This window comes from Dermacentor silvarum, chromosome 10, assembly GCF_013339745.2.
Source record: "Dermacentor silvarum isolate Dsil-2018 chromosome 10, BIME_Dsil_1.4, whole genome shotgun sequence".
NCBI classification, from domain to species: domain Eukaryota; kingdom Metazoa; phylum Arthropoda; class Arachnida; order Ixodida; family Ixodidae; genus Dermacentor; species Dermacentor silvarum.
The window spans coordinates 2,217,344-2,244,920 of record NC_051163.1 but is presented as its reverse complement, the minus strand read 5'-3'; the positions used below and the strand labels follow the sequence as shown (position 1 = coordinate 2,244,920).

The window sequence follows — 27,577 nt, the reverse complement described above, 5'->3', positions numbered from 1 at the left end:
GTTACTGGAAAATACCCATGCACGAAGCGGACAAGGACAAGACAGCTTTTGCAACACCAGATGGACTTTACGGGTTCAACGTAATGCCCTTCGGTTTATGTAATGCTCCTGCAACATTTGAACGCATGATCGACACAGTTTTACGCAGCCTTAAGTGGAAGACCTGTCTGTGTTATTTAGATGACATCGTTATTTCTTGTACAACTTTTCGTCAACACATTGACTGTTTGGACGAAGTTTTCACATGCATTTCTAACGCTGGACTCCAACCACGGTGTAAGAATAAGGAGAGGTGCTGACACTCTCCCCCCAACGCGCGCGAAAGCGCCGCTCGCTCGCGTCCAGATTATGTTCGGCTTGGTTGCAGCTGGTTCGGCGCCGTCGTAGAGGGCGCTGCGGTATGCGGTCCCAGCCTCGGCGGCAATTTAAGGCGCGTGCTGCCGCTGCTTCGTCTTCCTGCTTGCATGTGCGGTTGCGCTGTTTTGAAGGCACGATTTTTGTTCGCGTTCGTTTCATGAGCGTATGCTTGGGTATTGTCGCCACGGGCCCTCGACGAAGGTGGCAGCGGCCTTCTGAGGGGCGTTTGAAATGGCTAGAAAGTGCTTCGTTCCGAACTGCAATTCTGGATACCTGACTTGTGCGGAGCGTGTGCCTTTATTCAAAGCGCCGTCCGACAGCGGTCGTCTAGAGCAGTGGCGCCGTGCAAATCTGAGGGCAGACCGAACTCTAACGCCTACCGACCATGTCTGCATCAGCCATTTTTCAGAGGATACGATATCGATGGCATATTGTCACGACGTCGAAAGCTCGAGGGACAAACGAAACGCACTTGTCGGCAGAGGCAGTAACAAGAACGGACGGTTTTAAAATAACGCGCGCGCTAGTCACTGCTTCTTCTTCTTCTTGCTATGTTTTTCATAAGTGCCGATGTGTCTTATGCCGTCGTCATCGCCGCGCTAGACACGTGGCAATATTACGCGGAGCGCTCGATAGAAGGATTCCCACCTTATTTCCAAACTGTCCAAAGAACCTCACACCGTCAAATAAACCTCGAAATCCGCTGCGGAAGAGAGAACCTCCTGTGTGCCGCAGTAGTTTGTGCAAATTTTGCTGCATGTAAAAGATATATACTGGGTGGTTTACTATCATGCACCAAGATTGGAAAATATGTAAATGTCACGTAGCTGGACAGAACCAAGGTAATGTTGTCTGCCGTCGCTTGGAGATACTCAGATTATTTTTTATTCCGCTTAATTACATAATTATTTTCATAATTGATTAATCAACTCTTTTAATGCTATAATTGGATAAAAGGTATGAACAAGAGAATTGTACAGCAGCGTGGAAAACTCCCAATATAACTTTCGGTTGCTCAATACGTGATACATAAAAGTGTTTTCCGAGCGTGAACGAAACCCGCGAATACAGCAATACTGCCGCGCGACTGGTCGCTCGAGGCACTTTGCGTGTACTCGTGAGCTTCTTTCATGCTCGGAAAAACACTTCTACGTAGCGCGTATTGAGCAATACAAAGCTGTATCGGGAGTCTTTGATGTTGCTCTACAATTTTCTCAACTTTTAATCTAACTATAATAATTGAGAAGTTGATCAATAAATACGACTAATTATCTAATTAGGCGAAATGTAAAAAATAACCGAGTATCTCCAAGGGACGGCAACAACATTACTATAGTTCTTTCCAGCTACGTGACATTTGCATATTTTGAAATATTTGTGCACCCTGTAAAATACTGCTGTTTTCTGTGCAGATGTGTGCCTGATTTTCAAATTTGTTCCATCCTGGCTACTGAATCTTTTTTTACAATGCGCGTGCGGTGTATAATACACGCTTGCATGTTTTTATACATTTTTCCATTGTGGGAGTGTATGAGACCACAAGCTTCTGGGATGGTTATCACCTATTAAAATTATCGAGCTGCTTCATGCACAAGTTTTTTCGTATTGTGTCTATGCAAAAAAAAAAAGGTCTATGGGATTATTATGTGGTGGGTGTAAGTGTATTTGTGGACAGGCTGTAGCATGCATTGTCAAACACGCTTACATTGGCACATTCTCATATGCAATTTAAGAAAGAAGAAAGTTACCTCTTCTTTTTTAGATCCTGCAAGAGTCACTCAGTCCTCAATGGACGAATGCCCAATGAATAATATACACGGTCTATGTTAAGTGGAATTGGAATAAAAAAGGCATTTGCTCAGGTTTTCATCAGTAAACTGTGGTAGTGATGCTCTAATTCAAGATAGACGCCTGCCTTCGTCCCGCCTAATAAATTCCCATTTGAAAGAGTTTTTACATAGCTGATGTGCATTCTCATCTTAAGTTCTAGCCATGAACAGCCGCTTTGATCTAGTGCATTGCATATCGCAAGCTTGCGCCGCTTCATTTCTTAATTTATATCGCGGCCACATTGAATTCGCGCAACGATGATTGAACGGTTTTCTGAGTGTGAATGGAAGCAGCGATAAGCACGAAATACATTTTCTGGTGCAGTCACTATTTTCTTCTGATCGAGGGGTAGCACGTGGGCTAACACTTTCGTTTTTTTATGCTTGGATGAACCGCTAGACCGGACGAAACAAATTGCGCGCGCGAGGGTAACTTCAGTGGGCTTTGAGTGCTGCCCGATCGATCCGTGTTGACGTCATCCACGCCCTGCACAAGGAACCTTCATGTTAGCGAAGCCTGGTACACTTATCACTTTAATGTGAAATAACGATTTTTTTCGCGCTTTGAGATTTACTCACTCCACTATACGAACGAAAATTTAGCGGAGGCAGAGGAATGCCAAGCCGCCGGCGCCGCTAAGCTGGGACCGCTGGCCGCGGCGCCCTCTATCTGCTCGCAGCAGAGCTACTCGGTGCGCCCGCGCGCGGCCGAACATCATCTGGACGCTCGCTCGCGCGCAGTGTCAACACCTAAATATTCTTCCACCGTGACTCCAACTCAACACAAAGAAATGCCATTTTGTCTGAAATAACATCAAAGTGTTGAGCCAACTTATCAGTAAAGATGGCGTTCGACTAGGTCCTGACAAGGTTGCTGCCGTAATTCGCTTCCCTCGCCCTGAAAATCAAAAACCATTAAGAAGTTTCTTGGGCCTGGCTTCCTACTTCCTGCCGCTTCATCAGTCATTTTGCTGCCATGGCGTCGCAGCTCCACAAGTTGCTAACATCGGGCACTGCTCTCACTTGGACATACGACTTCGAACGTTCTTTCCAAGCCCTCAAGCAAACCTTGACATCCGACCCCGTCCTCTGTCACTTCGATGAGAACGCACCAACTTGTTTGCACACCGACGCTAGTGGCCATGGGATCGGTGCTGTCCTTCTACAGCGTGATACCACTGCACGAGAGAGAGTTTTTGCTTACGCCAGTCGCGCATTAACGGCTGCCGAACAGAACTACTCGATCACAGAGCAGGAATGCCTCGCAGTAGTTTGGGCCATGCAAAAATTCGACCATATCTTTCTTCTTCTTCTTCTTCTGGGGTTTTACGTGCCAAAACCAGTTCTGATTATGAGGCACGCCGTAGTGGAGGGCTCCGGATTAATTTTGACCACCTGGGGTTCTTTAACGTGCACTACAACGCAAGCACACGGGCGTTTTTGCATTTCGCCTCCATCGAAATGCGGCCGCCGTGGCCGGGATTCGATCCCGCGACATCGGGCTCAGCAGCGCAACGCCTTAGCTGACTGAGCCACCCCGGCGGGTTCGACCATATCTTTATGGACGCCACTTCCCCATAACCGCGCCACTTCACTGTCATAACCGACCATCACGCCTCATGCTGGTTGTCGTCACTGAAAAATTGGTTTGATAGGTCATGACATCAATAACATCACATGCTCATCAATTACGTCACGAACAACGATAATAAAATCACGTGTGGCGCATACCCGCATTGGATATGCGGGTATGAGCCAGGGACAAGAAAGAAAGAAAGAAAGAAAGAAAGCAAGAAAGAAAGAAAGAAAGAAAGAGAAAGAAAGAAAGAAAGAAAGAAAGAAAGAAAGAAAGAAAGAAAGAAATCATGTATGGCTCATACCCGCGTCAGATTTGTAGGTAGGCATGAGCCGCCGAGAGCAGGACCGGGAGAGATCTCACAGGATCCTGACGCTGCCGTGAAGTGTGCCGCGGCTGTGAACGCTGTGGCTCATATTTTTTTTTTTTTTTTATAGTCTATGATGATGGAAGCCAGTGAAGCTGTGGCTATGGTGGGTCTGGTGTGCTATTTTGTAGCAATTCTATTACTTTCGCCGATGACTTTTGACGTCATCACCCGGATGCGATTGGTTGAAAATGACCGGGCCGTGCCCATGTTGTCTGTCGATCACGCGACGTCAGGAGCCCGCAGAAACCCGCAACGTCAAAATGACGTTGACGTACTCTTTATGCGGAGCAAAAGTAATAGTTTTTAGCACCGCCAGAGGTAGGGTCGTTTCAGAACGCATAAAAAATGGCTGCCCCCTGCGGTGGCTCTTCGCCGTCGCCGACGCGGACACGGAGAGCGACACGACGCGTTTGACATGCCGGATGACCATTTTCGACGGCATTTTCCTCTCTCGAAGGAAACGGTGCGGCTGTTGTGCGAAGAACTGGCGGGGGAACTAGAAGTGGAGCGAGCGACGGGACTGTCGGTAGAGCGGAAGGTGTTGTGCGCGCTGCGCTTCTTTGCCACCGGGAGCAAGCGTCCGTAGGGAGCGAGGAGACGATCGGGTGTCGCAGTCGACCGGGAGCGAGTGCGTGCGACGCGTGGCCGAGGCTGTCGTAAACGCAGGGGTCCGCAACAAGTGTGACCATTTTCCGAAGACGTCCGAAGAAAAGGCAGCCGTGAAGGAGGGTTTCCTTCGGCGCGGCGCTATTCCCGGCGTGATCGGATGCACGGACGGTGGCCGCACCCAAGGGTGAGCGCAGTATACGTCATGTTCTCTAGCGCTGCTCATTCTTTTGACAGTTGCACTTGTCAACGCGGACTTTATCCGTTCACATTTTCCGCAGATCTGCGACGCGGACATATACTTACGAACATGCAGTTTTCGGCGTAGTAGCCCTTCCGAGACATGAAAGCAGTATTGCGCTCATCTTTGGGTGCGGCCACCGTCCGTGCATCCGATCACGCCGGGAATAGCGCCGCGCCGAAGGAAACCCTCCTTCACGGCTGCCTTTTCTTCGGACGTCTTCGGAAAATGGTCACACTTGTTGCGGACCCCTGCGTTTACGACAGCCTCGGCCACGCGTCGCACGCACTCGCTCCCGGTCGACTGCGACACCCGATCGTCTCCTCGCTCCCTACGGACGCTTGCTCCCGGTGGCAAAGAAGCGCAGCGCGCACAACACCTTCCGCTCTACCGACAGTCCCGTCGCTCGCTCCACTTCTAGTTCCCCCGCCAGTTCTTCGCACAACAACCGCACCGTTTCCTTCGAGAGAGGAAAATGCCGTCGAAAATGGTCATCCGGCATGTCAAACGCGTCGTGTCGCTCTCCGTGTCCGCGTCGGCGACGGCGAAGAGCCACCGCAGGGGGCAGCCATTTTTTATACGTTCTGAAACGACCCTACCTCTGGCGGTGCTAAAAACTATGACTTTTGCTGCGCATAAAGAGTACGTCAACGTCATTTTTACGTAGCGGGTTTCTGCGGGCTCCTGACGTCGCGTGATCGACAGAGAACATGGGCGCGGCCCGGTCATTTTCGACCAATCGCAGCCGGGTGATGACGTCAAAAGTCATCGGCGAAAGTAATAGAATTGCTACAAAATAGCACACCAGACCCACCATAGCCACAGCTTCACTGGCTTCCATCTTCACAGTAGATAAAGAGACTTTTTTTTCTTTCTTTTTTTTTTTTTTTTTCCCGAGTCAGAGTTCTAGGAAACGCAGAGATAGTTTAACGGGTTCGCGGAAGCGGGACGGTTTGTGCGCTTGTTTTTCTTTCTGCCGGTGTTCCGAGAAACGCTAAGACCAAGTGAGAGAAGTGGTCATCTGTGTGTGACATCCAAGTTGACCCAATCAGGTCGCTGGGGTGCCATGACTTGCCGCGAGGAGGTCTGGAAGGAGCAACGAGAAACCGAGCTGCCGCCCCTTCAGGGGCGTTCTGGATGTCTGAGTGGTGCTCTGAACTTTCGGCTCTGCCGAGTTATTTCGTCAAGGTCCAATGTAAATAGCTGCCTCTGTGCATAATGTCCAGTTGTCACCAGGTAGAAGCGGCGTCCCCTCTCTGATGGAATAGGAGCAACGGCGACGGCGGCAGCTGACGAAGATAAGTTCCGATCCCAAGCAAAGTGGGGAGTCCAAGCTTGAGAAGCTTCAGAAGTGGGTGAGAAGCCTTAGTTTGTTATCGATTGATGAAAGAACAGCCAGTTAAGTTTGATCTTTGTCCTTGAAGTCGATGAAAGTCTCTTCAAGGTGATTATCGGCGTTGATGAAGCAGGAGGCAGGTTGTAGGTAACAAAACTTGAAGATATATTGCAACGAAAATATTTACACAGTCAAATGCAGAGTTAGCAAAACAACACTGATGCAAAACACACAAGTAAACAGCGCCTTACTCTTCGACTTTTCTTAAGTTAGAGCCTAGGACAACTGTCACTACATACGACCAACCGAGTCTCACTGTTCTACCACTAAGTGGTTACGGCCCAGACTAGCATTGCATCGTACGGAGTCTTACTGATCTATCAGGTTTAGTGATTACAGCCTAGACTGAGGAACAAGCACCTCGTCTCGATTGTTATAGGTGAAATAGACAAAGAAAAAGGGCGGTAGGACCGTTGGCCCATCCCACGGAAACAGTTGCCAATGAGAGCTGAAAGTTTGTTAAGCCACAACCCAACGGGATGGGCTTACAATTAAAAGTAAATGTATTGGAAAACAACCCTGTTTTCCTTCTTCCCGCAACTCCGTTTCCCTCTGCTATTTTCACGTGGTCAGTGACGGCCTCAGCCAACACGCCAGGCACGCACGATTTATTGCTCGGCCATCTCAAACCTCGGTGGCTTTTCTAGCCAGCAGGGGGCTCGGGGGCTGGTGTCACAACACTGCGTACCGCAGTCCCCCCCTCAAGGTTTTTCCGCGTGGAAAAATAATGACCGTTGGCGGCATTCGGACCCGGTGTTTTCCAGACGACGTTCTTCGAACGCGATCCTCGCATGCGCACTGCGCCTCTATGGCGCGCACTGCAAGCTGACACTCGACACCACGCGGGCTTTTCTCAGCGCTCAAAACAAGATACACGTGGTTGCCGCCCGGACGCGTAGGGGAGTTGACGCACAGCACATGGTCAACAATGCTAGGCCATAAACCTCTCGGCGCCGTCTCTAGCCCGCAGGGGACTCCGAGGCCGGCGCCACAACACCGCGTACAGCCGTTCCACTCGAGGTCTGTCCGCGTTGACCTATTATGACCATCGGCGGAATGCCAACCCAGTGTGCGCAAGACCGCGTTCTCCGAATCCGTTCTCCGCATCCGCAGCCCCCCCCCCCCCCCCCCCCCCCCTCCGGCGCGCGCCGTGGCTCGTCACCCGATACCACGCGGGCCGTTCGACCCCTCAAAAACAGAAACGGTTGCTGCCCGGACGCGCTGGGGAGTGACCGCCTCCCTATTCATAAAACACGTGGGCAAGTTGCGGCACTGCGACAATATATACAAAACAATCATGCAGCCCTACACCGCCCATTCTGTATGTTCGATAGAAGCGTGGCCTAACATAGCCCCTTCAAGTTGAGCTACTACAAATAGCGCAACGGTGCCTAAACACAAAGTGGACTCACTTGGAGACCTTGATGTCTCGGTGCAGCAGACCCCTGAGGTGCATGTGCTCCAGCGCGAGGATGAGTTGCGCCATGACGATACGACACTCCTCGGTGGGCAAGTACACCGCTTTGTCCACGACTCGCATGAGATCTGCCCCGCATATATACTCCATCACGGTCACGTAGGCGTCCTGAAAAAGTTTCGCATGAAAGGCAGCGATTGCGATAGCAAAATAGTTGACACCTATACGAATGGCTAAGAGCTGGCTTCATGACTGTCAAGCAGAATATGCAGCTTAACAGGCTGACTTTCTTCTTTCACGTATTAAGCGGAGACTATAAAGTAGACTTAGAAAAACACATCACATTAGAGAGACCTGCTAACCCCAGAACAAAGCATTCAAAACATATTAAGCCACTTAATTATAGAACCGAATCATTCAAAAATTCGTTCTTGGTTCGAAGCATAGACGATTGGAACAACTTGCCACAAGATATAGTAGAGTGTACTGATTTACAATCTTTTGTTAAGGCTGTTACCCATTATTTGTAAATGGTTGAGAATACGTTTTATTGTTAGCTGTTTGTCGGTTGCAGTTGTTTGGTGCATTACTTCTTGTTAGATCATATAGTGGTGTAACTTGTTAATTGTGATTAATGTTGTTATTGCTTCATATTTGTTTGTATGCTGTGCCTTCCTATCCTATCTTGATTGCTTTCTATTGAATTATTTAAACATGCACTATGTCTAGTTTGTAGATGACAGCAATGTAACCGCAACTCCTGTCTTGGCTTGTGCTGACAGTATGAATAAATAAATAAACAAATAAATAAATAAAAAATAAAGATAGTAGTTTTATCGGCCGTATCAACACGTAAACATTCGCTTACTAACTAAATCAACAAGCATGGTGTCACGCGCGCACAGGCACACCGAAGCACATCTCACGCGAGGAGTGTCGACACTCGCTGTCAAAACGCTGGCCTGAGTGAATTGACCTTCGTGCTACCTCTGGCTTCAACGCGAACTAAGTGGTGAGAACGAAGATATGGCACCAGTGTTGCCAGGTTTGGCTAGCCAAATTGGGCTACATGGCGTCGACTTGTTGGCTATGTGGCTATATTTGCGTCTTGGCTTTGTTCGGGCTAAAGTGGCGCCCTAATCCAGAGGTGCCTCTGATCGGGTAGAAGCATATCTCGAAGGCTATGCTTTAGCTGGCTGAGCCGGCCGCGTGGCTGGGCGTGTGTGCGTTCGTGAAATGACCCCCTCCCCTTCTCTCTCTGCACCGTTGTCTGAGCCGGTGGCTTTGATCTTTGATGCACTTAAACTTACACCTCGATTGACCATTATGCACCCGATCCCCGGGTATCGGGATGAACCTAGGAGTAGTGGGTTTTTCATAGTACACCGTACTAACATGGCTATGCTCAGGAAGGGAGAGCAATAGCATAGGATCGGGGCCATCGGGTGGTCGTGGCGCCGACATGAAAGAAGGGAAGCAAGGGTGGATGACACGCTCCAGTGTGTTCATGGTCATGTCTTCTGGGTGAAGTATCGCGCCGGCCACAGCTTCCGACCTACTCCACGTTTCTCGCGCGAAGCTTTACTGCCATTTTCCTTCTCCTGCTAGATATGAAGTTTTGTTCGTGCTTACATTCGAGATTCATTTCGATAGGTTGGACCTGAGATCGGATCCTCCTCAGAGAGGAGAATCCAAACGTGGGGAAGTGGGCCAAGTATGCGAGAACGTATAAAAAAGAATGGGAGCAAGACCCCGAGCCAAAGGTGGGTTCTGGTGCTTTTAGTTCTATATGGTTTGCCCGTAACGTCATGGATGCAGATACTCATTCTGCTAATATCGAAACATGTTTGCCACGATGACATCAGTGCACCACGTCACATGAACTTCAACCTAGCTCGTGAGGTGTCGTGCTGCTGGCTCGAGGACGCGGGTTTGATTCCCGGCCACGGCGGCCAGGTTTCGATCAATGCGAAACGCAGGAACACCCGTGCACTTAGATTTAGGTGTACGTTAAAGAACCCGAGGTGGCCTAAATTAATCCGCAGTCCGCCACTGCGTCATGCCCCCCAATCATATCGTGGTTTGGCACGTAAAACCCCAGCCATTATTAGAGAGTTTTAGAATAGGGGCCTCAAACGTTTTGGGACCCCAAAGAATTAGCCTCGAAGCCACTGCGCACGCGCAAGACGCAAACTGTGTTATGATTTTGCGTCGGGCACTCTATTTCATCGGTTTAGCGGGAGCCCCAAAAGCCAAAGCTTTCGTCAACAAACATGGCGGCGCCCATCGAAGCGAAGGCTCTAAAGCCCGACCCTCATGGAGCGAACTTCCTCGACGATGTTCGCACGTCAAAAAGTGTAGCGAGACGCGCCGCCGTGTTTTCGCCTCACCGCCCCTCATGCGACGATCCAGCGGCGAACGCCGCCGAGCCGCTATCAATGTGGCCAGCCGTGAAGTAGGATATTACTGTTTTATTGCGATATATATGGACACTTCTACCGGATTTCTGCCGTCGCCGTGAGGTTCCCTATAGATAAAATCTTCGCGCGCCGTATGCCCGAGCGGAAGCGTGCGGGGACGCGCGCTATCACGGAGAGCGAACGCACTCAATCACCCACGCGCAAGCAAGGAAGCGGGAAGCCAGCGCCGGAGGGAGCGCGGGGAGGGGGGGGGGGGAAGCACTTCTACGCTGCCAACAACCGCGCTCGTCGCTCGTCCGCACCGTCTCTTATCTCCACACGGCTCTGACCTTTATGCGCCGTGCATTCGCCGCTCAGACTCAGTTTCCTTTGAAGCGATAGACCGCACGTACTATATCTATCTATCTATCTATCTATCTAAATATCTATCCCCTCCAAATCGGTGGCGCCCGTCGCGATTTTTGACGCCGACCGAAGAGCGGCCGCTGTCGGACGAAGTTCGCCGCTTGGACGCCGGAAATTCGTGTCGGGCTCATAGAACGAATTTCCGGCGTCCAAGCGGCGAACTTCGTCCGACGGCGGCCGCTCTTCGGTCGGCGTCATAGAGTTTCATATTACTATATGGTCGGCGTCAAAAATCGCGACGGGCGCCACCGATTTGGAGGGGATAGATATTTTCGCCCGCCGCCGGAAGCGTCCAGCCATAGCCTCCTCTATACATATATAGAGGAGGCTATGGTCCAGCGCGCGGCGACAAGCCCGATCCAATCGGGAGGCAGCACTTCCGGCCGTTGCATCATGGGATTGAGCTTATGTAAAACATGGCGGCGGACCCGGTCGCCCGCTTCGAACTGAATTTGGCGTTGTTTTTGTAGAATTCATTTCGTTCGTAGCGACTGACTGCGCAAACGGCTTTTGCTTAGTCTCATGCCGCTTCGACGAGAGAGTGTTATGGCACAGAACACCCATACAAACTTAGAGAAGGGAAACTGTACCTTCCACAGTGCAACGGCAATAAGCGTAGCGGTGGCGTTGTGAACTAAAGTATGCGACCGAGAGATGGCGGTGGCAGAATCGAAACTAACATCATCATCATTACGTAGTGAGCAATATGGCCGCTACGGTAGCGGTTCGTAGGGCTGGTCGCGCTGCTCGCTCGCTGGTTTTGGACGTTTTGTTACCGCTTTCGGGGCGGTATTCGTGTGTACTGTACTATAACATGACTACAGATATCTGTATATGTCGCCAGGTGACCGAGAGGCCTAAACTGGCAATAAAACACTTCAAACAAGTAAGCTTACATTGTTTATTGTCAATGGTGAATGAGGCAGTACATGCTCACAATTTTCGTACAGCTCAGGTGGACTTAATGTTGTCCGTCACCGAGTTTACAACATACAGAAACACAAATAACCATCTATTTAATGGAACGCAAAGCTGAAATCGAGCGAAGTTTTCTCATCGTGTTCGGCGTGCCGTAAAGCAGGGCGAACGAAGGTTCAGACAGTGATATGTATGCTGAGCTGCCCTCGTACTTGTATTGCGTACAGTGCTGCTTGACGATTTACATTCTCTGCGTTCGACGATTTCAGCTAGAGTAAAGAAAGGAACATAAAAAAATGCTCGGCAAAAATGTACTGTCAGCAAGATGAGCTCGAGCTGCAATGTCCCATTGCTCTCGTAGCACGAAGTGTAGGGGGGGGGGGGGGGGGGGGCGTTATGCTAAATTTTACACCACATATTTTGTGCTCTGGATATTCTTCTGCTGCACATTTAGTGCTCAGGTGAGGTTTCCCGTGCTCATCCACTGTTGATTAGCTGAATGTTAAGCTGAACTTATTCTGCGAGTACATTTCAAAATCTTTTTGGGAGCACACGGCGCTCAGGTTTGTCATCTGCTGTTTGAAGAGAAACAATATTTGTTTTTAGTGATTTCTCAAGTTTGTGAAGTGTGAAATAGGCTGCCCGGTTGTGTGAGCTTGCCTTTTCTAGATATCTCTTATGGTGCACTACTAGCCTAGTTATTGATTTCATGCAAACTGTATATGAGCCTCTTGTAGTAAACAAATGTAAAATAATGCGTATTTCCAGATCTAATTCTAATCCTAGCACTTGCCATGTTAACGTTCCCTTAGATTTTGTCATGCCATATAAATATATCGGTGTAAACATTACAAATAACTTAAATTGGACCATTAATATAGAGTGAATCATTAGCAATGCTAATAACATGCTCGGGTACTTATGGCGCAACTTTTCCAAAGCACTGTCTACTTTAGAACTACAGCTTTAGAAGACTAATTCGCTCGAAACTTGAATATGCATCTGCAATACGGGATGCCAGTCGCGTTAATCTTATTACTTCACTTGAACTAGTACACAGTAACTCTACTCGTTTCATTATTTCTAATTATAACCGTACCGCAAGTATAACTTCAATGTAAACTAGTCTAGCACTCATTCCACTAGCTAATCGCCGCAGAGTCGGCCATCTTTTGCTATTTCATAAATTTTTTTATCGCACCACACTTCATGACGACTTCATACTGCGGCCTCAGTGCATTTCAAATTGCGTCGATCATCGCAGTAAGGTAGGGATTGATTCATGTAACACGAAGTCTTTCTTTCATGCCCCGTACATCTCAGAAATGTAACCACCAAGTATCGTAGCCATCACAGATAACAAACTTTTTGCAAAACATTAGCTAACATTGTATAATCAGGAGAATCATTATGTTACAAGAACTCACTGCACTTAAGCATAACTGCGAGTCGGCCTAGTTGGAACAGATTCATTTTCTTAAATTTTTGCGCGCAAACAAACACGGACGAAGAAAAGGAGACACAAGGACGAGCGCTCGAGTCGAGTATGCGACCAAATTACAGTAGCTCCACTTGCGCGCTTATGCTGGAACGCGCCGCGGTTGATTTTTCGCCCTCTGTGGCCATTTGGTGAACTCGAGAGTTTCCGGGGCCTGGTTATGGCTAATCTTGAGGAATTTTCGAGATCGCTTCTCGTTTGGAACGCGCCTAAGCCTAGCGAGAGAAATTTTCATTGAGATGCAAGCGCCACCTGTCGGTAAAGTTGGGAGATAGGCGCGACGACGGCATATGGCCTCTGAGATCAGGAAGCTTTCGGGGGCTATGGTAGATAGCTTGTAGCCTTGTACTGCTTGTCTGTTTCGCTGCAGATCGGCGGACATGGGAAGTAAAAATACAACGCGCTCCTGGCTTCCATTGCGCTGCCTCTGGCACTTTCCTGACGCACACACACATAGAATTACTTGGTTGCCCTATGTATGCGAAATTCAAAGCGTAATGGAACCGCGTATGTTATAGAAGAAATAACTCAAGAAAAATTATAAAACACTAAGTTATGACGTTATTAAGTGTCGCAACATGCTAAATCTTACTGTGGGTTACATTTAAAAAAACAGTAATATCCTGCTTCACGGCTGGCCACATTGATAGCAGCTCGGCGGCGTTCGCCGCTGGATCGTCGCATGAGGGGCGGTGAGGCGAAAACACGGCGGCGCGTCTCGATACACTTTTTGACGTGCGAACATCGTCGAGGAAGTTCGCTCCATGAGGGTCGGGCTTAACCTAGCACCAAACTGGGCTCGATTCGTGGTAACGCGTGAAGTTCTTAAGCTAGGAGAAGTGATTGCGGTTATCGCTTTCTCTCAACTAACATGTGTAATGAAGCTTGATTCATTAGACGCCGCTGATTCCGAATTCAATTGCCGATTTCATGGATCGTAGGCCTAATACGGATTCACTTGGCTAGGTCAAGATACGTAAAGTTGGTTACTCAGAACTAAGCGCAACAATTTGCTTGCTGCTAATAGAATAAGTTTTAAATTGTAATTAAACGCGAAAATCTAAATTACTCTTCTTATCATAAAATTGTCGCAGTTTCACCTGAAAGGCGAAGCATCAATTGCGATAGCAAACTTGTAGAGAGCTATACGGAGTAATGATATTAGCTTTATCAGCTGTATAAACTTGGACATGCAGCAGCATCGGCAACACGCAGAACTGTTGTCGACGCCATCGGCGTTTTGCCCGCGTTAGCTCAAAATGCGTGCGGCGTTGGTGACTGTTGCCGGAGCCTGTGATATAAATAGGCACTTGGTGCCGCAGCTAAACGTCGCCTCCCTTCCCTCCCCCTCCCCCACGGCCTCTCGCGCGTCTGAAGAAGGCGCGTTTGCTCTACATATATGGTGATTGTAAAGGAGAAAAGAGACGCCTACTTCTGCAGCCCTTAAGCGAGCACGGCGCCGAACGCGCGTTTGTTCTCCGCCGTGCGTTCACTCCCCGTGAAAGACGCGCCCCTCGCGCCCTTTCACTCGCACATACAGCGTTCGGCGCGCGGCGATGATGATGATAAGTGGTTCTTGAGGGAAAGGGAAAGGTTGGCGCTATCTTCTGCAGCCCTTGAGGGAGCACGGCTCAGCGCCACGATTTCATCTCCAAATGACGTCATACGGAACCTCACGGCGACGGCGACGGCGACGCCGACGGCAGAAATCTGCTTTTGAGTGTCCATATAATTGCTATCGCAATAAAATGGTATATTTTATTTTTATATTTATGCCCCAACGCTAACATCCGCTAAGCTCTTTGGGGCCCCAAATTTTAGGGGGCCCCTATATTCTAAAACTTTATTAGCGCATCAACATGGTTTGCTTTTTGACAGTAACCGGTTTTCACAACATAACCACTGTTATCAATTTGTTGTTTACCTTTGCTCTTTGTGCACCATTGCGGCTTTTATCATTTCGAGCGAATTACGTTCGGGACGTGCTAGTCGCCGAAAACGACTGCGCGCTTCTTACACTGGTGTACCGTTTTGAGAAGTAATCTTTTAAAGCTTCGCTTACACCGATTCAGACAGCAAGTGGCATCTGTTGTCTGACACTTTATTTTAACGCATGTTCTTGCCATGCTAGACACCTAAGATGGCGGCCAGGTTGATGTTAATGGACAGTATATAGAGCGTACCAGCTAACCCGGGCCAAGCTAATTGAAAAGGACAAGATAGGACGATGAGACAAATAACACGAGATATCATAGCGCGAAAGACTTGTTTTACCTCATAAAAAAATATCGCAGTTTCGCCCGAAAGGCGAAGCATCAATTGCGATAGCAAATTAGTAGAAGCTATACGGAGTAAGGATAGTGGTTTTATCAGCTGTATAAACTTGGACATGCAGCAGCAACGCACAGAACTGTTGTCGACGCTGTCGGTGTTTTGCCCGCGTTCGCACCGAACGCGCGCGGCGTTGGTGACTGTTGCCGGTGCCTCTGGGGGCGGCTCGGAGGTTTTCGACAAGATCAGAATGGGACGCTCATCGAGCAGCGTCGGAAATCTTACCCACCTTTTCACCTCGCAACATGTTTATATAAATACGCATTTGGTGCCGCAGCTAAACGTCGCCTCCCCTCCCTCCCTCCCGCCCCCCACCCCCGGCCTTTCGCTCGATAGAAGAAGGCGCGTTTGCTCTCTATATATGGTGATTGTAAAGGAGGAAAGAGACGCTTAATTCTGCAGCCCTTCAGGGAACACGGCGCAGAACGCGCGTTGGCTTTCCGACGTGCGTTCGCTCCCCGTGAAAGCGCGCGTCCCTCGCGCCCTTTCACTCGCACATACAGCGTCCGGAGCGGGGCAATGATTTCATCGCCGTTGACGTCATACGGAACCTCACGGCGACGGCGACGGCGACGGCGACGGCGACGCTGACGGCAGAAATCCGCTTTGGAGTGTCCATATAATTGCTATCGCAATAAAAAAAGAAGCCGTGAGCACGTCTGAGATCGCTGGACAGCTGAAGAGATGACGTGAGAGATCGATGATGCTAAACATTATTTTGCATTCACGACAGCTAAAAAGCAGAGTTTGTAGTTAATATTATGTAAATAACTAAAACATAATAAGTTAGTACTATCTGTCATAAAATAAAAGCGCTGATTTCGCCTTCTGCAGCGATTCGCTGGAATTTGAGAGCTTTCGGGCCCAACCAAAAAGTGTTCTGCGCAAGCATGATGTCGCTGTTGTTGATGTCAAGGGCCGACAGTCACGGCGGCACGGACATTTTGTTACGACAGGTTGTGCAAAAAAGGATTGCCGTAGTCGAATGTGAAAATGTATACAAAAATAAAACTGCAAATAAAAATGGCTATATTTGGCAACGAAAATGTTTGCCCTCTTTTGTGTTTGGCTACATTTGGGCTACAACTTCTCTGAGCTTTTGGCTACGCCGCCTCGTCGGACCTGGCTTGCTCCCTTGCGCGCACACGCCACCATCCTCGGTTCATCCTCGCACGCTTTCACTCGCACCTACAGCATACGGCGTGCGGCCACGCTGTTGTGGCACTTGATGCGGAACATCACGCCGGCGGCGGAAATGCGCTTGGATTCCAGGAGAACCCATCTACGATGATTTTCTTATGGTATCTTCGACTGGTCGCCTCCATCCTCCGAATCACAGTCGAGCATATCCGGCTTCCTCGAACTCAGAGGCAGAAGACAAGCACGCAAGCCGTAGTGCTCTCGAAGGAGAAAATGGCAGAGGCTAAACCACGTGACTACAGGAAACGTCCGATTTCGCCTAGCCGAAGCTCTCAGCGCTCCCGGGAAATACAGCTGACGTGCTGGTGGGACGAGCGTTCGATGAGACGCCAGGTTATGGTGAACCATCAACAGTGACGGCGCTGTGTTGTGATGACGCGGCGGAAACGCTCCGTCGACGGGGCTCGGAGAAAACGCTACACGTGGGAACGATCGAAAAGAACCAGCCGAACGCGAGGTTCTTTCGACCAGTACCGGCCAGTGTACCGGGGCATGCCTGCAGTGTTTGCATAGTTACTACCTCAATAAACCATTCTGTCCTTGCGCAATAAATTCATCAGAGGGGAATCGGCATAGAGTTATAGCGTGAAACTCTATAGGAATCGGACGCAGGCGATCGTTTCACACCGTGCAGCAACTGTCCACGGAACTTGCCAGAGGCTCCTCTACTATGGGTATCACGAGCACTGTGCATTCAGCGGTTGGGGGCGCTTCGAACCCGCAGCCGGATCAGACGTGCTTGGTATGGGCTCTGCGTTTTTTCAGCGGTTCGGCGAATATTCTCACAGCGTACTTACGAATCTTGGTGCACAGGACCGTGAACCCCTCCAGAGTGAGTAGACAGTGTCCCTTTTCGATCATTTTTCGGACGTGTTCTTCAATGGACAACTTGTGCTCCGAATCGACGGGGTACGCCTATAGACCTACACCATGTTTGTAAACAGCGGTAGGCACCGTCGATATATTTTAGGCTCTATAGCGACGTCGCGTAGGCTCCGCCCAACGTTTGGCTCCGCCCACGTTCGCCGCCACCGCTTGCACTCGCGGATGGGGCATTTTTTTTTAATGGGGTGGGAGAGCTAAAACCGCGATTTCATTATGAAGCACACAGTAATGAGGGCGCCGGATTAAGTTTGACTACGTGAGACTCTTTAATGTGCACCCAATGCACGTTCTTGCATCTTGCCCCCATCGCGATACGGCCGAACGAGACGCTAGGCCTAGCTCGTTGACCGCCGCAGTGACGGCCGACAGCGCTTGCGGCCTGGCCTGCTGCTCATCACTGTGCGCTTATTTTCGACAACACGATTAATGTGGGCTTAAATGAATCGGTTTTGTCGGTGTCGTTGGTGCGAATAACAAACGAAACTTAGTACTTGCAAGCCAGCCGAGCCGCCTCGCTGAGACGGCCGGTGCTTCGGTTTCCGTCTGCGAGACGAAATGCCGTCGGGTCGTTGCTCCGGATCGCGCCAGTGGTTTAGTACTGGGCGCTGCTTTACGAAACACGTGCAAATTCGAGATAGCTTTTCTATTAAGAACTATTTTATGTTAAAAACAAGTTGTAGCCGATTTCTACGTCACCGTGAGCGGCGATAGAAGCGATCGCCTCGGTGATGGCACCGGCAAGGTACCGGCCCTACGGCGACGCCGCCTGTGTAGGCCCGCGCAATGTGAGCTAGCTGTTGTATGCGGCCGTCCGATCGCTCCAACTCTGTACTAACACTGTACATTTTGTTTCGCGCTCGAAATTTAACTCACACGTTTAGGCGCATTTATGACTTCCACACTGCAATAAACGCAGCTGTGACCCTGCTGCCTGCGTATGTGAACGTGTGATAGGATATTTACACTGCTGGTGACTCAATTCTTTGAGATGAAAACAAATTCGAATGTACGTGACGTGTTTTGTGGGGCATCTGCTCGCTCGACCTACATTCAAGGCTAATCCTAATCTAGCTTTCCCACAGTGCGGCAAGCAATTATAATGGCACGCTAATAAGGATCCTAATATCGTAACGATCTTAAGATCGGCTAATGCACGCCAATCAAAATAAAAGAGAAGCTTAACGGTTACGAAATGTTTTGCGCATAATTGATGATCTGGTATCATAATCCAACTTTCGCTTTTTGCCGCGGCGGCCCATTGCTTGCGACGGTTTTCATCAACAGGAAACCTATGAAAACTTTAGTCTCTTGCGTATTTCGACGCAACTCAGCTCATCCACATTCTGCGTTTCTTTCATTGTAAAATCATAGAATAAAGACCTCACAGATGGAACCGCACAACCACCCGCGAAACCCAGCGGCTGCTGTGGTAGGCGCGACACGGGCGGCGGCTCGGCGGCGGAGTGCCTACCAAGCGAAACTAAATTCCGACGACAGCGCCACCGCATTTTCGTGACGTAGCGCCGTGGTGTAGGCTTAGATCGAGTGCGGCCATGCCAGCTGGCCGTCGCGGGTAGGCCAACTGCATAATGGACTCGATGAACACCCCTCTACGCATCGCAGGCTCAATTCAGCAGTTAGAACGTCTCACGGATTCAACCATGACCTCTCATACGAATGAAATCACCGTGGAACATCGGAACGCCAACTCAACGCGGCCGGGAACGCGCCCGGTATCTGAGGTAGACGCGAAGGCGACGCCGCTCGTCGTCGTGAACGGCGACGCCGCTCACGACGACGAGCCTGGAGGACAACATGGATCACGAAGATGATGGCACATCGGACTGGAGCCCGGTCAACTACCGCAGATACACGACGCGAAGACTCAAGGGCGAACTGCGATCGGAGCGGGTGAGTAGGCCTCATTTTTTCGTGCTCGTCAGGCCGCTTAATCAAATGTCTATAGAAGAGGTCCCAAAGTCAACCATTACCCGCCTCATTGGACAAACTACTCCAATTATCGATGCAGCCGAACACTCGGAATTTAGGTACATACCTAAAGCCAATGCAGTTAGACTTTCCATTTGAGATCAACAGCACTTGAACAATTTGCTGGTACAGCGCGAGCTCACACTAACGCCGGGAACTTCGGGTGATGCGTGTAGGATTCCTGTTGAAATAGTGGATGCAACCCAACCTGCTGAAGTCACTAGCAAGGGGGGTCGTGAAAATTCGACCGGAGCACACCGAGGAATACATCGCCAATCACATTCGCTGCGAATCTGCTAACATTCTGGGATTTCGAATCATGGAAAAGACACAGATGCTTCTGGTCACGTTTGATACGCCACATCCTCCTACAATGCTTTCCTTGGACTACGAAATTGTCCCAGTGTACGAGCACCGACCTAGGGCCCTGGCATGCTTCCGGGCTGGGCCACATGGCCAAGTTCTGCCCCTCGCCGGCAGTATGTCGTCACTGCGGTCGAACACATAAGGAAGATAGCCAATGTGAAGAGACACCATTCTGCGTTGCCTGCCAGGCAGCGGGGCATATTTCTTTGGCCCCCAACTGCCCCAATAGAGCATGCAAAGCCGCAAGCTCGCCACCTCCCAAGAAATCTCCTGCTACTGAAACAGAACGTGGAGAGCAGGAACCACCGCTAGTTAATAGCACAAGCACTCCTCTCAAGACATGGTCGCAGGTAATGACTTCAAACAGAGCGAAAAGTAACAGCAAATGTGAGGATAAAATCGAACGCTTCGAGCAAGTCTAATTGGTCTCGGCAGGTGCCTGGAGCAAGTTCCAGGAACAAATAGAAAACTTAATACAGCAGAAATTAGGTGCTATGCAAAAGCGGATCACATCTTGTATACAAGCCTCCCAAGGACAACACGCACAAGCAGCAATCAACCCACCATAGCTCGGAAAAGCTACAAAAGCACTTGCTCCAGCACCCCCTAAAAACCTTCTCTAATTCCACCACACCTTGCGATCTAAAGCTACGTCGCTGTCAAACACCGAAACGCAGTGTGCGCCCCTGCTTCTCTCGAAAGAAAATCTCCCGTTACAGCGGACCGGGCAATGGACACCATCATGCAACTTCTCGAGAAATTGAACTCCCGTATGGAGGCAATTGAGCGAGCCATCGAATAACAAGAACGGGTTATCATGCAACACAAAGAGGTCAACGAGCGGGAGCTTGCCCAGCATAAGGCTACTTTAGACGAATACAAGAGGAATTGGCGGCGAGCCCGCAACCGCAGCAGGGATTAATGATGAAAACTCCCAACAATATATGTATTCAGTGGAACTGCAGGAGCATCTCTCAGAATGTCCAAGCGTTAAAGTATCAAGTTGATTAATGCAAACCCCTCATCATTCTGGTTCAGGAAACTAGGGGCCCAGTTTCAATACATAATTATCAGGCCTTCACGCACCCAGCAATCACTCGCGTTTCCGGAAGGGGCACAGACCTTGTGCCGTTGCAGAAAGGGCAGGCAGCAGTATTAGTTCACAAGTCATGTACTGCAATACTCAGGGATACAACGCAGGCTAGCAATCATTACAGGGAGATCGTGGCAGTCAAGCTTGCTTTACCCGGCAAAGGCAAACAGCACTCGTTGGTGGTGGCCTCGGTCTACTACCGACCACGTAGTGGCACCACATCGCCGAACGCATGGATTCCGAAGCTGTCACACGAGGCACTCAGATCATCATAGGAGGCGACTTCAATGCCAAACATGGTATTTGGGGATATGCCACCGCCGATTCAAGAGGACGCATCCTGGTTGATGAATTAAGAGTCATTACCGCTTCATATTTGCAACAGCATAGGGGTGCATACCCGAGCAGGGCTTCATGCGAAGCAAGCTGATACGACGCCCGATTTAACCATTGCCACCACGAAAGCAGTAAAACGCTGGGAAACTCATCCTACCACATGGGGCAGTGATCACTACCCCATTATTTTCACCATCAATAAGAACATTCGCAAACAACGCGAACACATTCGCACTATCAACTGGTCCCACTTCCGAGAGGGCGTCCGAGATAAATTCGAATCCATTGAAGAATTCACTCAGCTTATGCACGACAACCTCAATTCTGCCACCGAAGAAACACTTGGGGAAGAAGACGAGGGAGCAATCTACTCCCCGATGATTGCTCTCTGGAAGAAAGCTAGCAAGCTCACACAGAAGTACAAGACCAATGGTATAAGGTATCAGACTCTCCGTCGCATCAGAAGCATCTTCGAGCTTATCAGGCAGCATGGCGAAGACCTCAGTCGAGCGACTAGGCAAGATCAACGGCATGAAACAGCTCTGGGGGATCCATCGCAAAATGCTTGGCAAAGGCACAGCACAATCCCCACTAGAAACCCTTACACTTCGACACGGCACCGACAAGCACGAAGAGTAAATCATAAAAACATTCTTCCCTCACGCAAGCACTACGCCGCCCGCGCCCCTCGAAACGCCAAAGCTAGACTCTCCGAGCCCTGACCTAGATACCCCGTTTACGCTGGGAGAACTTCATGCCGCCATTAAACAGGGTAGAAGTGATTGTGCACCAGGTCATGATGGTATTACCTGGAAAATGTTGCGAAACTTGTCAGAAGAAACTGAAATGGCTCTCCTAGAAGTCATAAACAAGCAGTGGTCGCAAGGATTTGTACCGGATCACATGCGCCTGTCAGTAATCCGATACCAAAACGGAGGAAAGACTTACAAAAATCGCCAATCTCCGCCCAATATCGCTTACACCAACCATATGTAAGCTCACTGAGCGGTTGATACATACCAGGATACCCACTACATCGAATATCGCAAACCAGGCTTACATCCGTCCCAAGCCGGGTTTAGACCCAACATGAGACCCATAATAACCTCTGGTTGCTTCGGAGGGTCCTAAATAGAAATTCACGGAGTGGGCCGCCGGACTACATCCTAGTTGTCGACATGTGGAAAGCATTTGACAATGTCAAGCAAGATCAAATTCTCTCAAATCTAGGAAGAATATATCCCAGCCCACGAACATATAAACTGGATCGCAAGATTTCTTGAAGCCAGACCCATTCGACTTCGCAGCAACAGCAATGCTGTTCTAGCCACTTACTATCTTGATCGAGGAGTCCCTCAGGGTTCGATTTTCGGACCGCTGCTTTTTAATGTGGCGATGCTTAGTATGGCCCGCGAACTAGAGACAAGCACTAGCGCCCACTATACCATATATGCGGATGATATAATCATTTGGACAGAAGCACAATGCTATGGCGGGAACATTGAGCACATGGCCACCGAACTTCAAGCTACCCTTATTGCACTCGAAGACACCCTTCCTAAACTGGGACTCACCTTAGCACCTGAGAAAGCGCAACTTCTATGTGTCAATGGCAGACGATAGCGGCCTCCTGCCACAAAAGGCAATAATGTTGACATTGGGTCAGCATGAACTCAGGGCCACCCACGGTCACGTTAAAATTCTTGGGGTTTCCCATTAACAATTGCAATACGGGACAATTTTGGACGACAGAGCTCCAAAAGCAATGGCCCAGGCACTTGCAAACTATAAAGCGCGTCTCCAACACGTTCGGTGGGGCACGGAAGGCAGCCTGCACCACTCTCATCAGATCCATAGCAATTGGTCAAATCACCTATGGAAGCACAGTCGTAATACCATCAAAAACAGCCCGAAAAAAAAAACAACATTCAAGTACTCTACCGACAAATCCTTCGGACAATTACAGGTCTCCCGAAGTTCACGAATATACGCAAACTACAAGACTTGATGCTCTTGCCACCCATCGACGACCTCATCAAACATGCTCAGACATCACTGAATAATCGACTGCATCTCACGACACAGGGCCAGGACACACTGCTGTGGGACACCCGACGCGTCCGCATAGAACCGCGGAACACTGCAGGCGAAGAAACCACCCTTGCTTTTCCTACCCTTTACCCCTCCAAGATGTCTACGCCACTCGCAACAGGGGCCACTACGGCCAGACAGCGCCTCTCTCACCAACACAATCGGTACGACGTTAACGCAATATTTACTGACGCCGCACTCGATGGCGACCGCATGGCTCTGGCCTGGTACAAACCCTCGACCGGTGAGGCCAGGCGCTACATTTGCACACTAAACTACGCGACACCTGCACAGGCAGAACTTTTGGCCATCTGGACCGCCATACAAGACAGTGCAGCGCCATCCACCATCTACACCGACTTATTCGAAGAATTAAACGACATTGAGGACCCCATATTCTACAGCAACGCCATATTCTACACGCAACCGCCATATTCTACAGCACAAGCAGAAGAATGGCATTGACGTTAGGGTCGCCTGGACGCCGGGACGCGTGGGGGCCCAGGGGGCAGGTAACGAGGTGGCGCATGGTCTCGCCACCTCACAATCTGGAGTTTTACCTTTTCGTCTTCAACCTCTCTTATGCGGGTCTCCCGACCTTGGTGCCCACCCCTATGCGGATTTGCCGCCGCACTCTCATTTCTAAATGGCACGAATACGTCGCTTGCTCAAGTACGCTAACAGGGAGAGACTCAAACATCCTACTCCTCCTCACATGTTTAAGGACCTCGCCCTCAGCCGATCCCAGGAAATATTCATTAATACAGTACTTGCCAACACAGCTACTACCCCTGACAGAATTCACAAATGGCAGACGTTGGCTGACCAAAAGAAGTGCATTGATGCCTCTGACCCCCCAATATGCACATTCTGCCACTCCGTATGCGAAGCAAAGTTGCAGCATCTCATTTTACACTGTCCTACGTTAAATATGTTACGGGGATGTTGGGAGTAAGACTGGATGTATTTACAATATATACACGAGTAGGGTTAGCGTGGTCAAGATGGCTGACCAGCAACAACACGCAGCAGCCAGTGTCTCTCGATCTTCTTCTTCTCTTGCTTCCTATCCTTCCGCAACAATATTATCGAGACGACAGCAATATCTTTCCGCATTGCCACATTGAAGCTTTACAGAACGACATTCTCGAAAACCCCGATCACCTAGTAAAATTTGCCCACTTCGGCGTTGCTAGCGGCCTGGCTCGCGCGATTTAGTGGGTGTCTACCTCTCCTCGTATGTCCCTCCTCCCCCACCAGCGACCTTCGGTCCTCCCTTGTCTTAATAAAAGAATTCATTCATTCATTCACCGGTTAAGCGAGCGGGCAGGTGCACCAGTAAGCCGCGCCGGACTAACTTAGCGCGAAAATGATTGTACGAAATCCCTGGATGAAGACGCGCAGCACCTTTATGACAATTGTTTGAACAAACGCTTCTTTTGAAGCCAGCGGTGGGAGTCAACTGCTGCCGTTAGCCAGATGTGGATTCACACGCATGGTCAAGCTGCACCGAATTGCGCTGCAGGCACACATGGTGGTGCCACGTCGCCGACTGCAGGAGACCCAGCGGACACAGCACAAAGCTCGTGCTTACATTTCAAGCGTGATCTGCCGACATTATGAACCACAACAACCGCGACATTCAATTTAAGCACGCTTTCACCCGCTCTGAACCATCGCGTGAGTTGTAGCTATAGCCGAATTAGCTGCCCTATATATATACGGATCGTTTACTGCAATGCATTCAGCTTGCACCATAAGTGAATGGGCTCGCTCGCCAACTATATTACCGTCATCCTGAAAAAAGTGTACATAGCAAGAAACAGCGCTCACGCGTGTGCAGTAGCAGGCGTAGTACTTGACCAGGAAGGGGCTCCGGATGATGGAGGCAACCACCTTGTCGATACAAGCCTGCTTGTGCCTCTGGAAGCGGTCGCACGCCACCAGCTTGATCGTGCAGATCAGGTTTGTCGGCTTGTAAGCCGCTTTGTAGACAGCACTGCGGAACAAGTTACGTGCGGCTCAGAGCTGTGCCAAAGTCGTTTATCTTTCATCTTATTATGCACGGGTGAGAGCAGTGCCGTTGGTCCGCATGCTCGCCCATGCGCCTGCAAGTTAACCATTTATTTACGGCCACCTAGGGCATGATTCGCTCCATGCCAATTCCTGCCTTCCTTATTAGGCGTTGTTCCTTGCATTGTTTTTGTACAATTATTAACTTGTCACGTCACCATTTGATCGCTTCATCGAAATAGTCCATTTACACCAGTTGCTTCGTATACGGCCAAGAAAAATTAAAAGCACTTGTTCGGGGGTGTATGCAAGACGTGACAAAAGTACGTGAGCCTCAGTGGCATACTGTTAATCGCAGCGCAAGAAATAGGGCCAACGACACCGTTTGCGCGTTGTTGTGCTGTAAATTGCACACCTCATTTTCACGTGCTTTGTAGAGGAACTGTTGCATGCTTCAATCCGCGATTCGAAACGTTATAACAACCAGTCACAACAAATTCCGCTAAAATAGAAGAAAACGTTTATCGTTCAAAACCATTTTGGTGGAATGGTCGGAGCCCCTTTGGTCCAGGGCCCCACTGGCCTCGGCCGCCCGCTTGACCTGTTCTATGAAGGACTGTTGTCCCATCAGGCCTGAGCTGGTTAGCTGTCTCTCTCATTGCTCCATTGTGTGGCGTGTTTTATCAAACGGGTGTTATTCACAATCCCATCTAATGTTTTGTAGTGTTGATATACCGCCACACCACGGACAGTCGACCCTGTAGCGAGTGGGGCACATGGAATTCTGTAATTTAAGGCGGGGGTCTGAATGTTGCGCCAGCTGGCGGCAGTTGCTCTCCACTGAGTTGTGCGTGGGGGGGGAGGGTATTTCTTTGTGGTTGTACGCTGATGAGCGAGAATCTCTCGGGCATTCGTTGGATTAGGGTTATTGCGGTGGCTTCCCGTCCCAGTCGAGTCTGCCCGGTTAATAATTCCTTGGGCTAGCGAATCGGCCAGTTCGTTGCCGTGCAGTCCCGTGTGGCCTGGACACCATATGATCAGGTGATGATGGGCGAATTTTGTCGGTATTATTGAGTGACTTGTTTTGGTCACGTGGCCCCTGAGAAGCATGCGACACACTTCTTGTGAGTCTGTGATTGTGGTGGCGCTCTTTTGCGAGCGTTCCGCGTGAGCGAAGGCCATTACCACGGCGAAAATTTCGGCAGCCGCCGTATTCCCTGCCCTGACGGATGCTGTAAATTGTTTCTGGGCTTTCGTGTCGACGATTGCCACTGTGTACCTCTTGTTTGTTTGTGCTTCGCTACCTTGGATGTGGGAATGCCGCGCGGTTATCACGCGATGATCACGTGCTCGCTCGCGGAGGGTAGCGGGCGCGTTTCGACGCTGCTTTTCGCACTTGTCCGCGACGCCGCGGCCTTCTTGGAACCCTCGGGAGAAGCGCGATTCCCCCGATGCATCTTTGGGCTGACTAGTCGCAACTCCATTCAGCCGCGGCGACCTCCGTCGCCCTGCACCGCTCCAGGGCCCGTATCCACCCTAGGTGAGCTCCAGTGGACCCTTGCCAGCTTCTTGCATGGCTACCCTATTGTGCGGTTTTCGCCTCGGCCGTGCGGAGCACTCAGCTGCCGTGGCTTTGTTTTGTCTGTTGTTGTCGTCTTTGTTGGTATACGAACCTAAGGTGAATGAACACCTTACTCCCCCGGGCATGATGCCGCCGTGGTCGCAACTCACTGCGGGTCACCGCTCTGACTGCTGCTGTGAAAGTGAGCGACTGCTGGCGCGGTGCGATCCAGAGAAGGGTCAGGTGCGCGAACTTGAGTATAAAGCCGAACTTGGGTATAAAGTTATGTAAGGACACTTCTTCCCGTGTTTCCAGCTTCGATAGCGGTCGATATATAGTAACCGCAGTTTAAGGCAGCTGTTGATTGAGCGAACGACAAGTAATGATCGCACTTTAATAATGCGGCCGCTTAAGAATCAGTGCCAAGTGTACAATAGCTCTGTGAGGGAAAGCAACGGGACGTGATCACGTGCACGTACCACTGAGTCGTGTGCCCCGTCTCAAGGAATAATGTGGCACCGAAATAATGTCCGCACATTCGGCACTGGTATAAACGTCACCTTCAATGGCTACTCATGACGAGTGAGGCTAGGACCAGTGTTGCCATTCTTGTTCTTACAGATTTTATTTAGTGGATGGCAAGCGAATAGTTAACATTCTGAAGGAGATAACACAACTT

The 27,577-nt window shown here is 49.9% G+C and overlaps 1 protein-coding gene across 1 annotated transcript in view; it reads right to left on the bottom strand.

Annotated features, from left to right (window-relative positions):
* The window catches only part of LOC119466566 (uncharacterized), a 235,383-nt gene that overhangs the window by 198,479 nt on the left and 9,327 nt on the right, over window positions 1-27,577 (bottom strand). The window contains exons 3-4 of the mRNA XM_049657418.1: window positions 25,158-25,323; window positions 7,788-7,960 (exon numbers count right to left, since the gene is read on the bottom strand). Coding sequence (XP_049513375.1) covers window positions 7,788-7,960; window positions 25,158-25,323 — 339 coding nt within the window. The remainder of the gene's footprint in view (window positions 1-7,787; window positions 7,961-25,157; window positions 25,324-27,577) is intronic.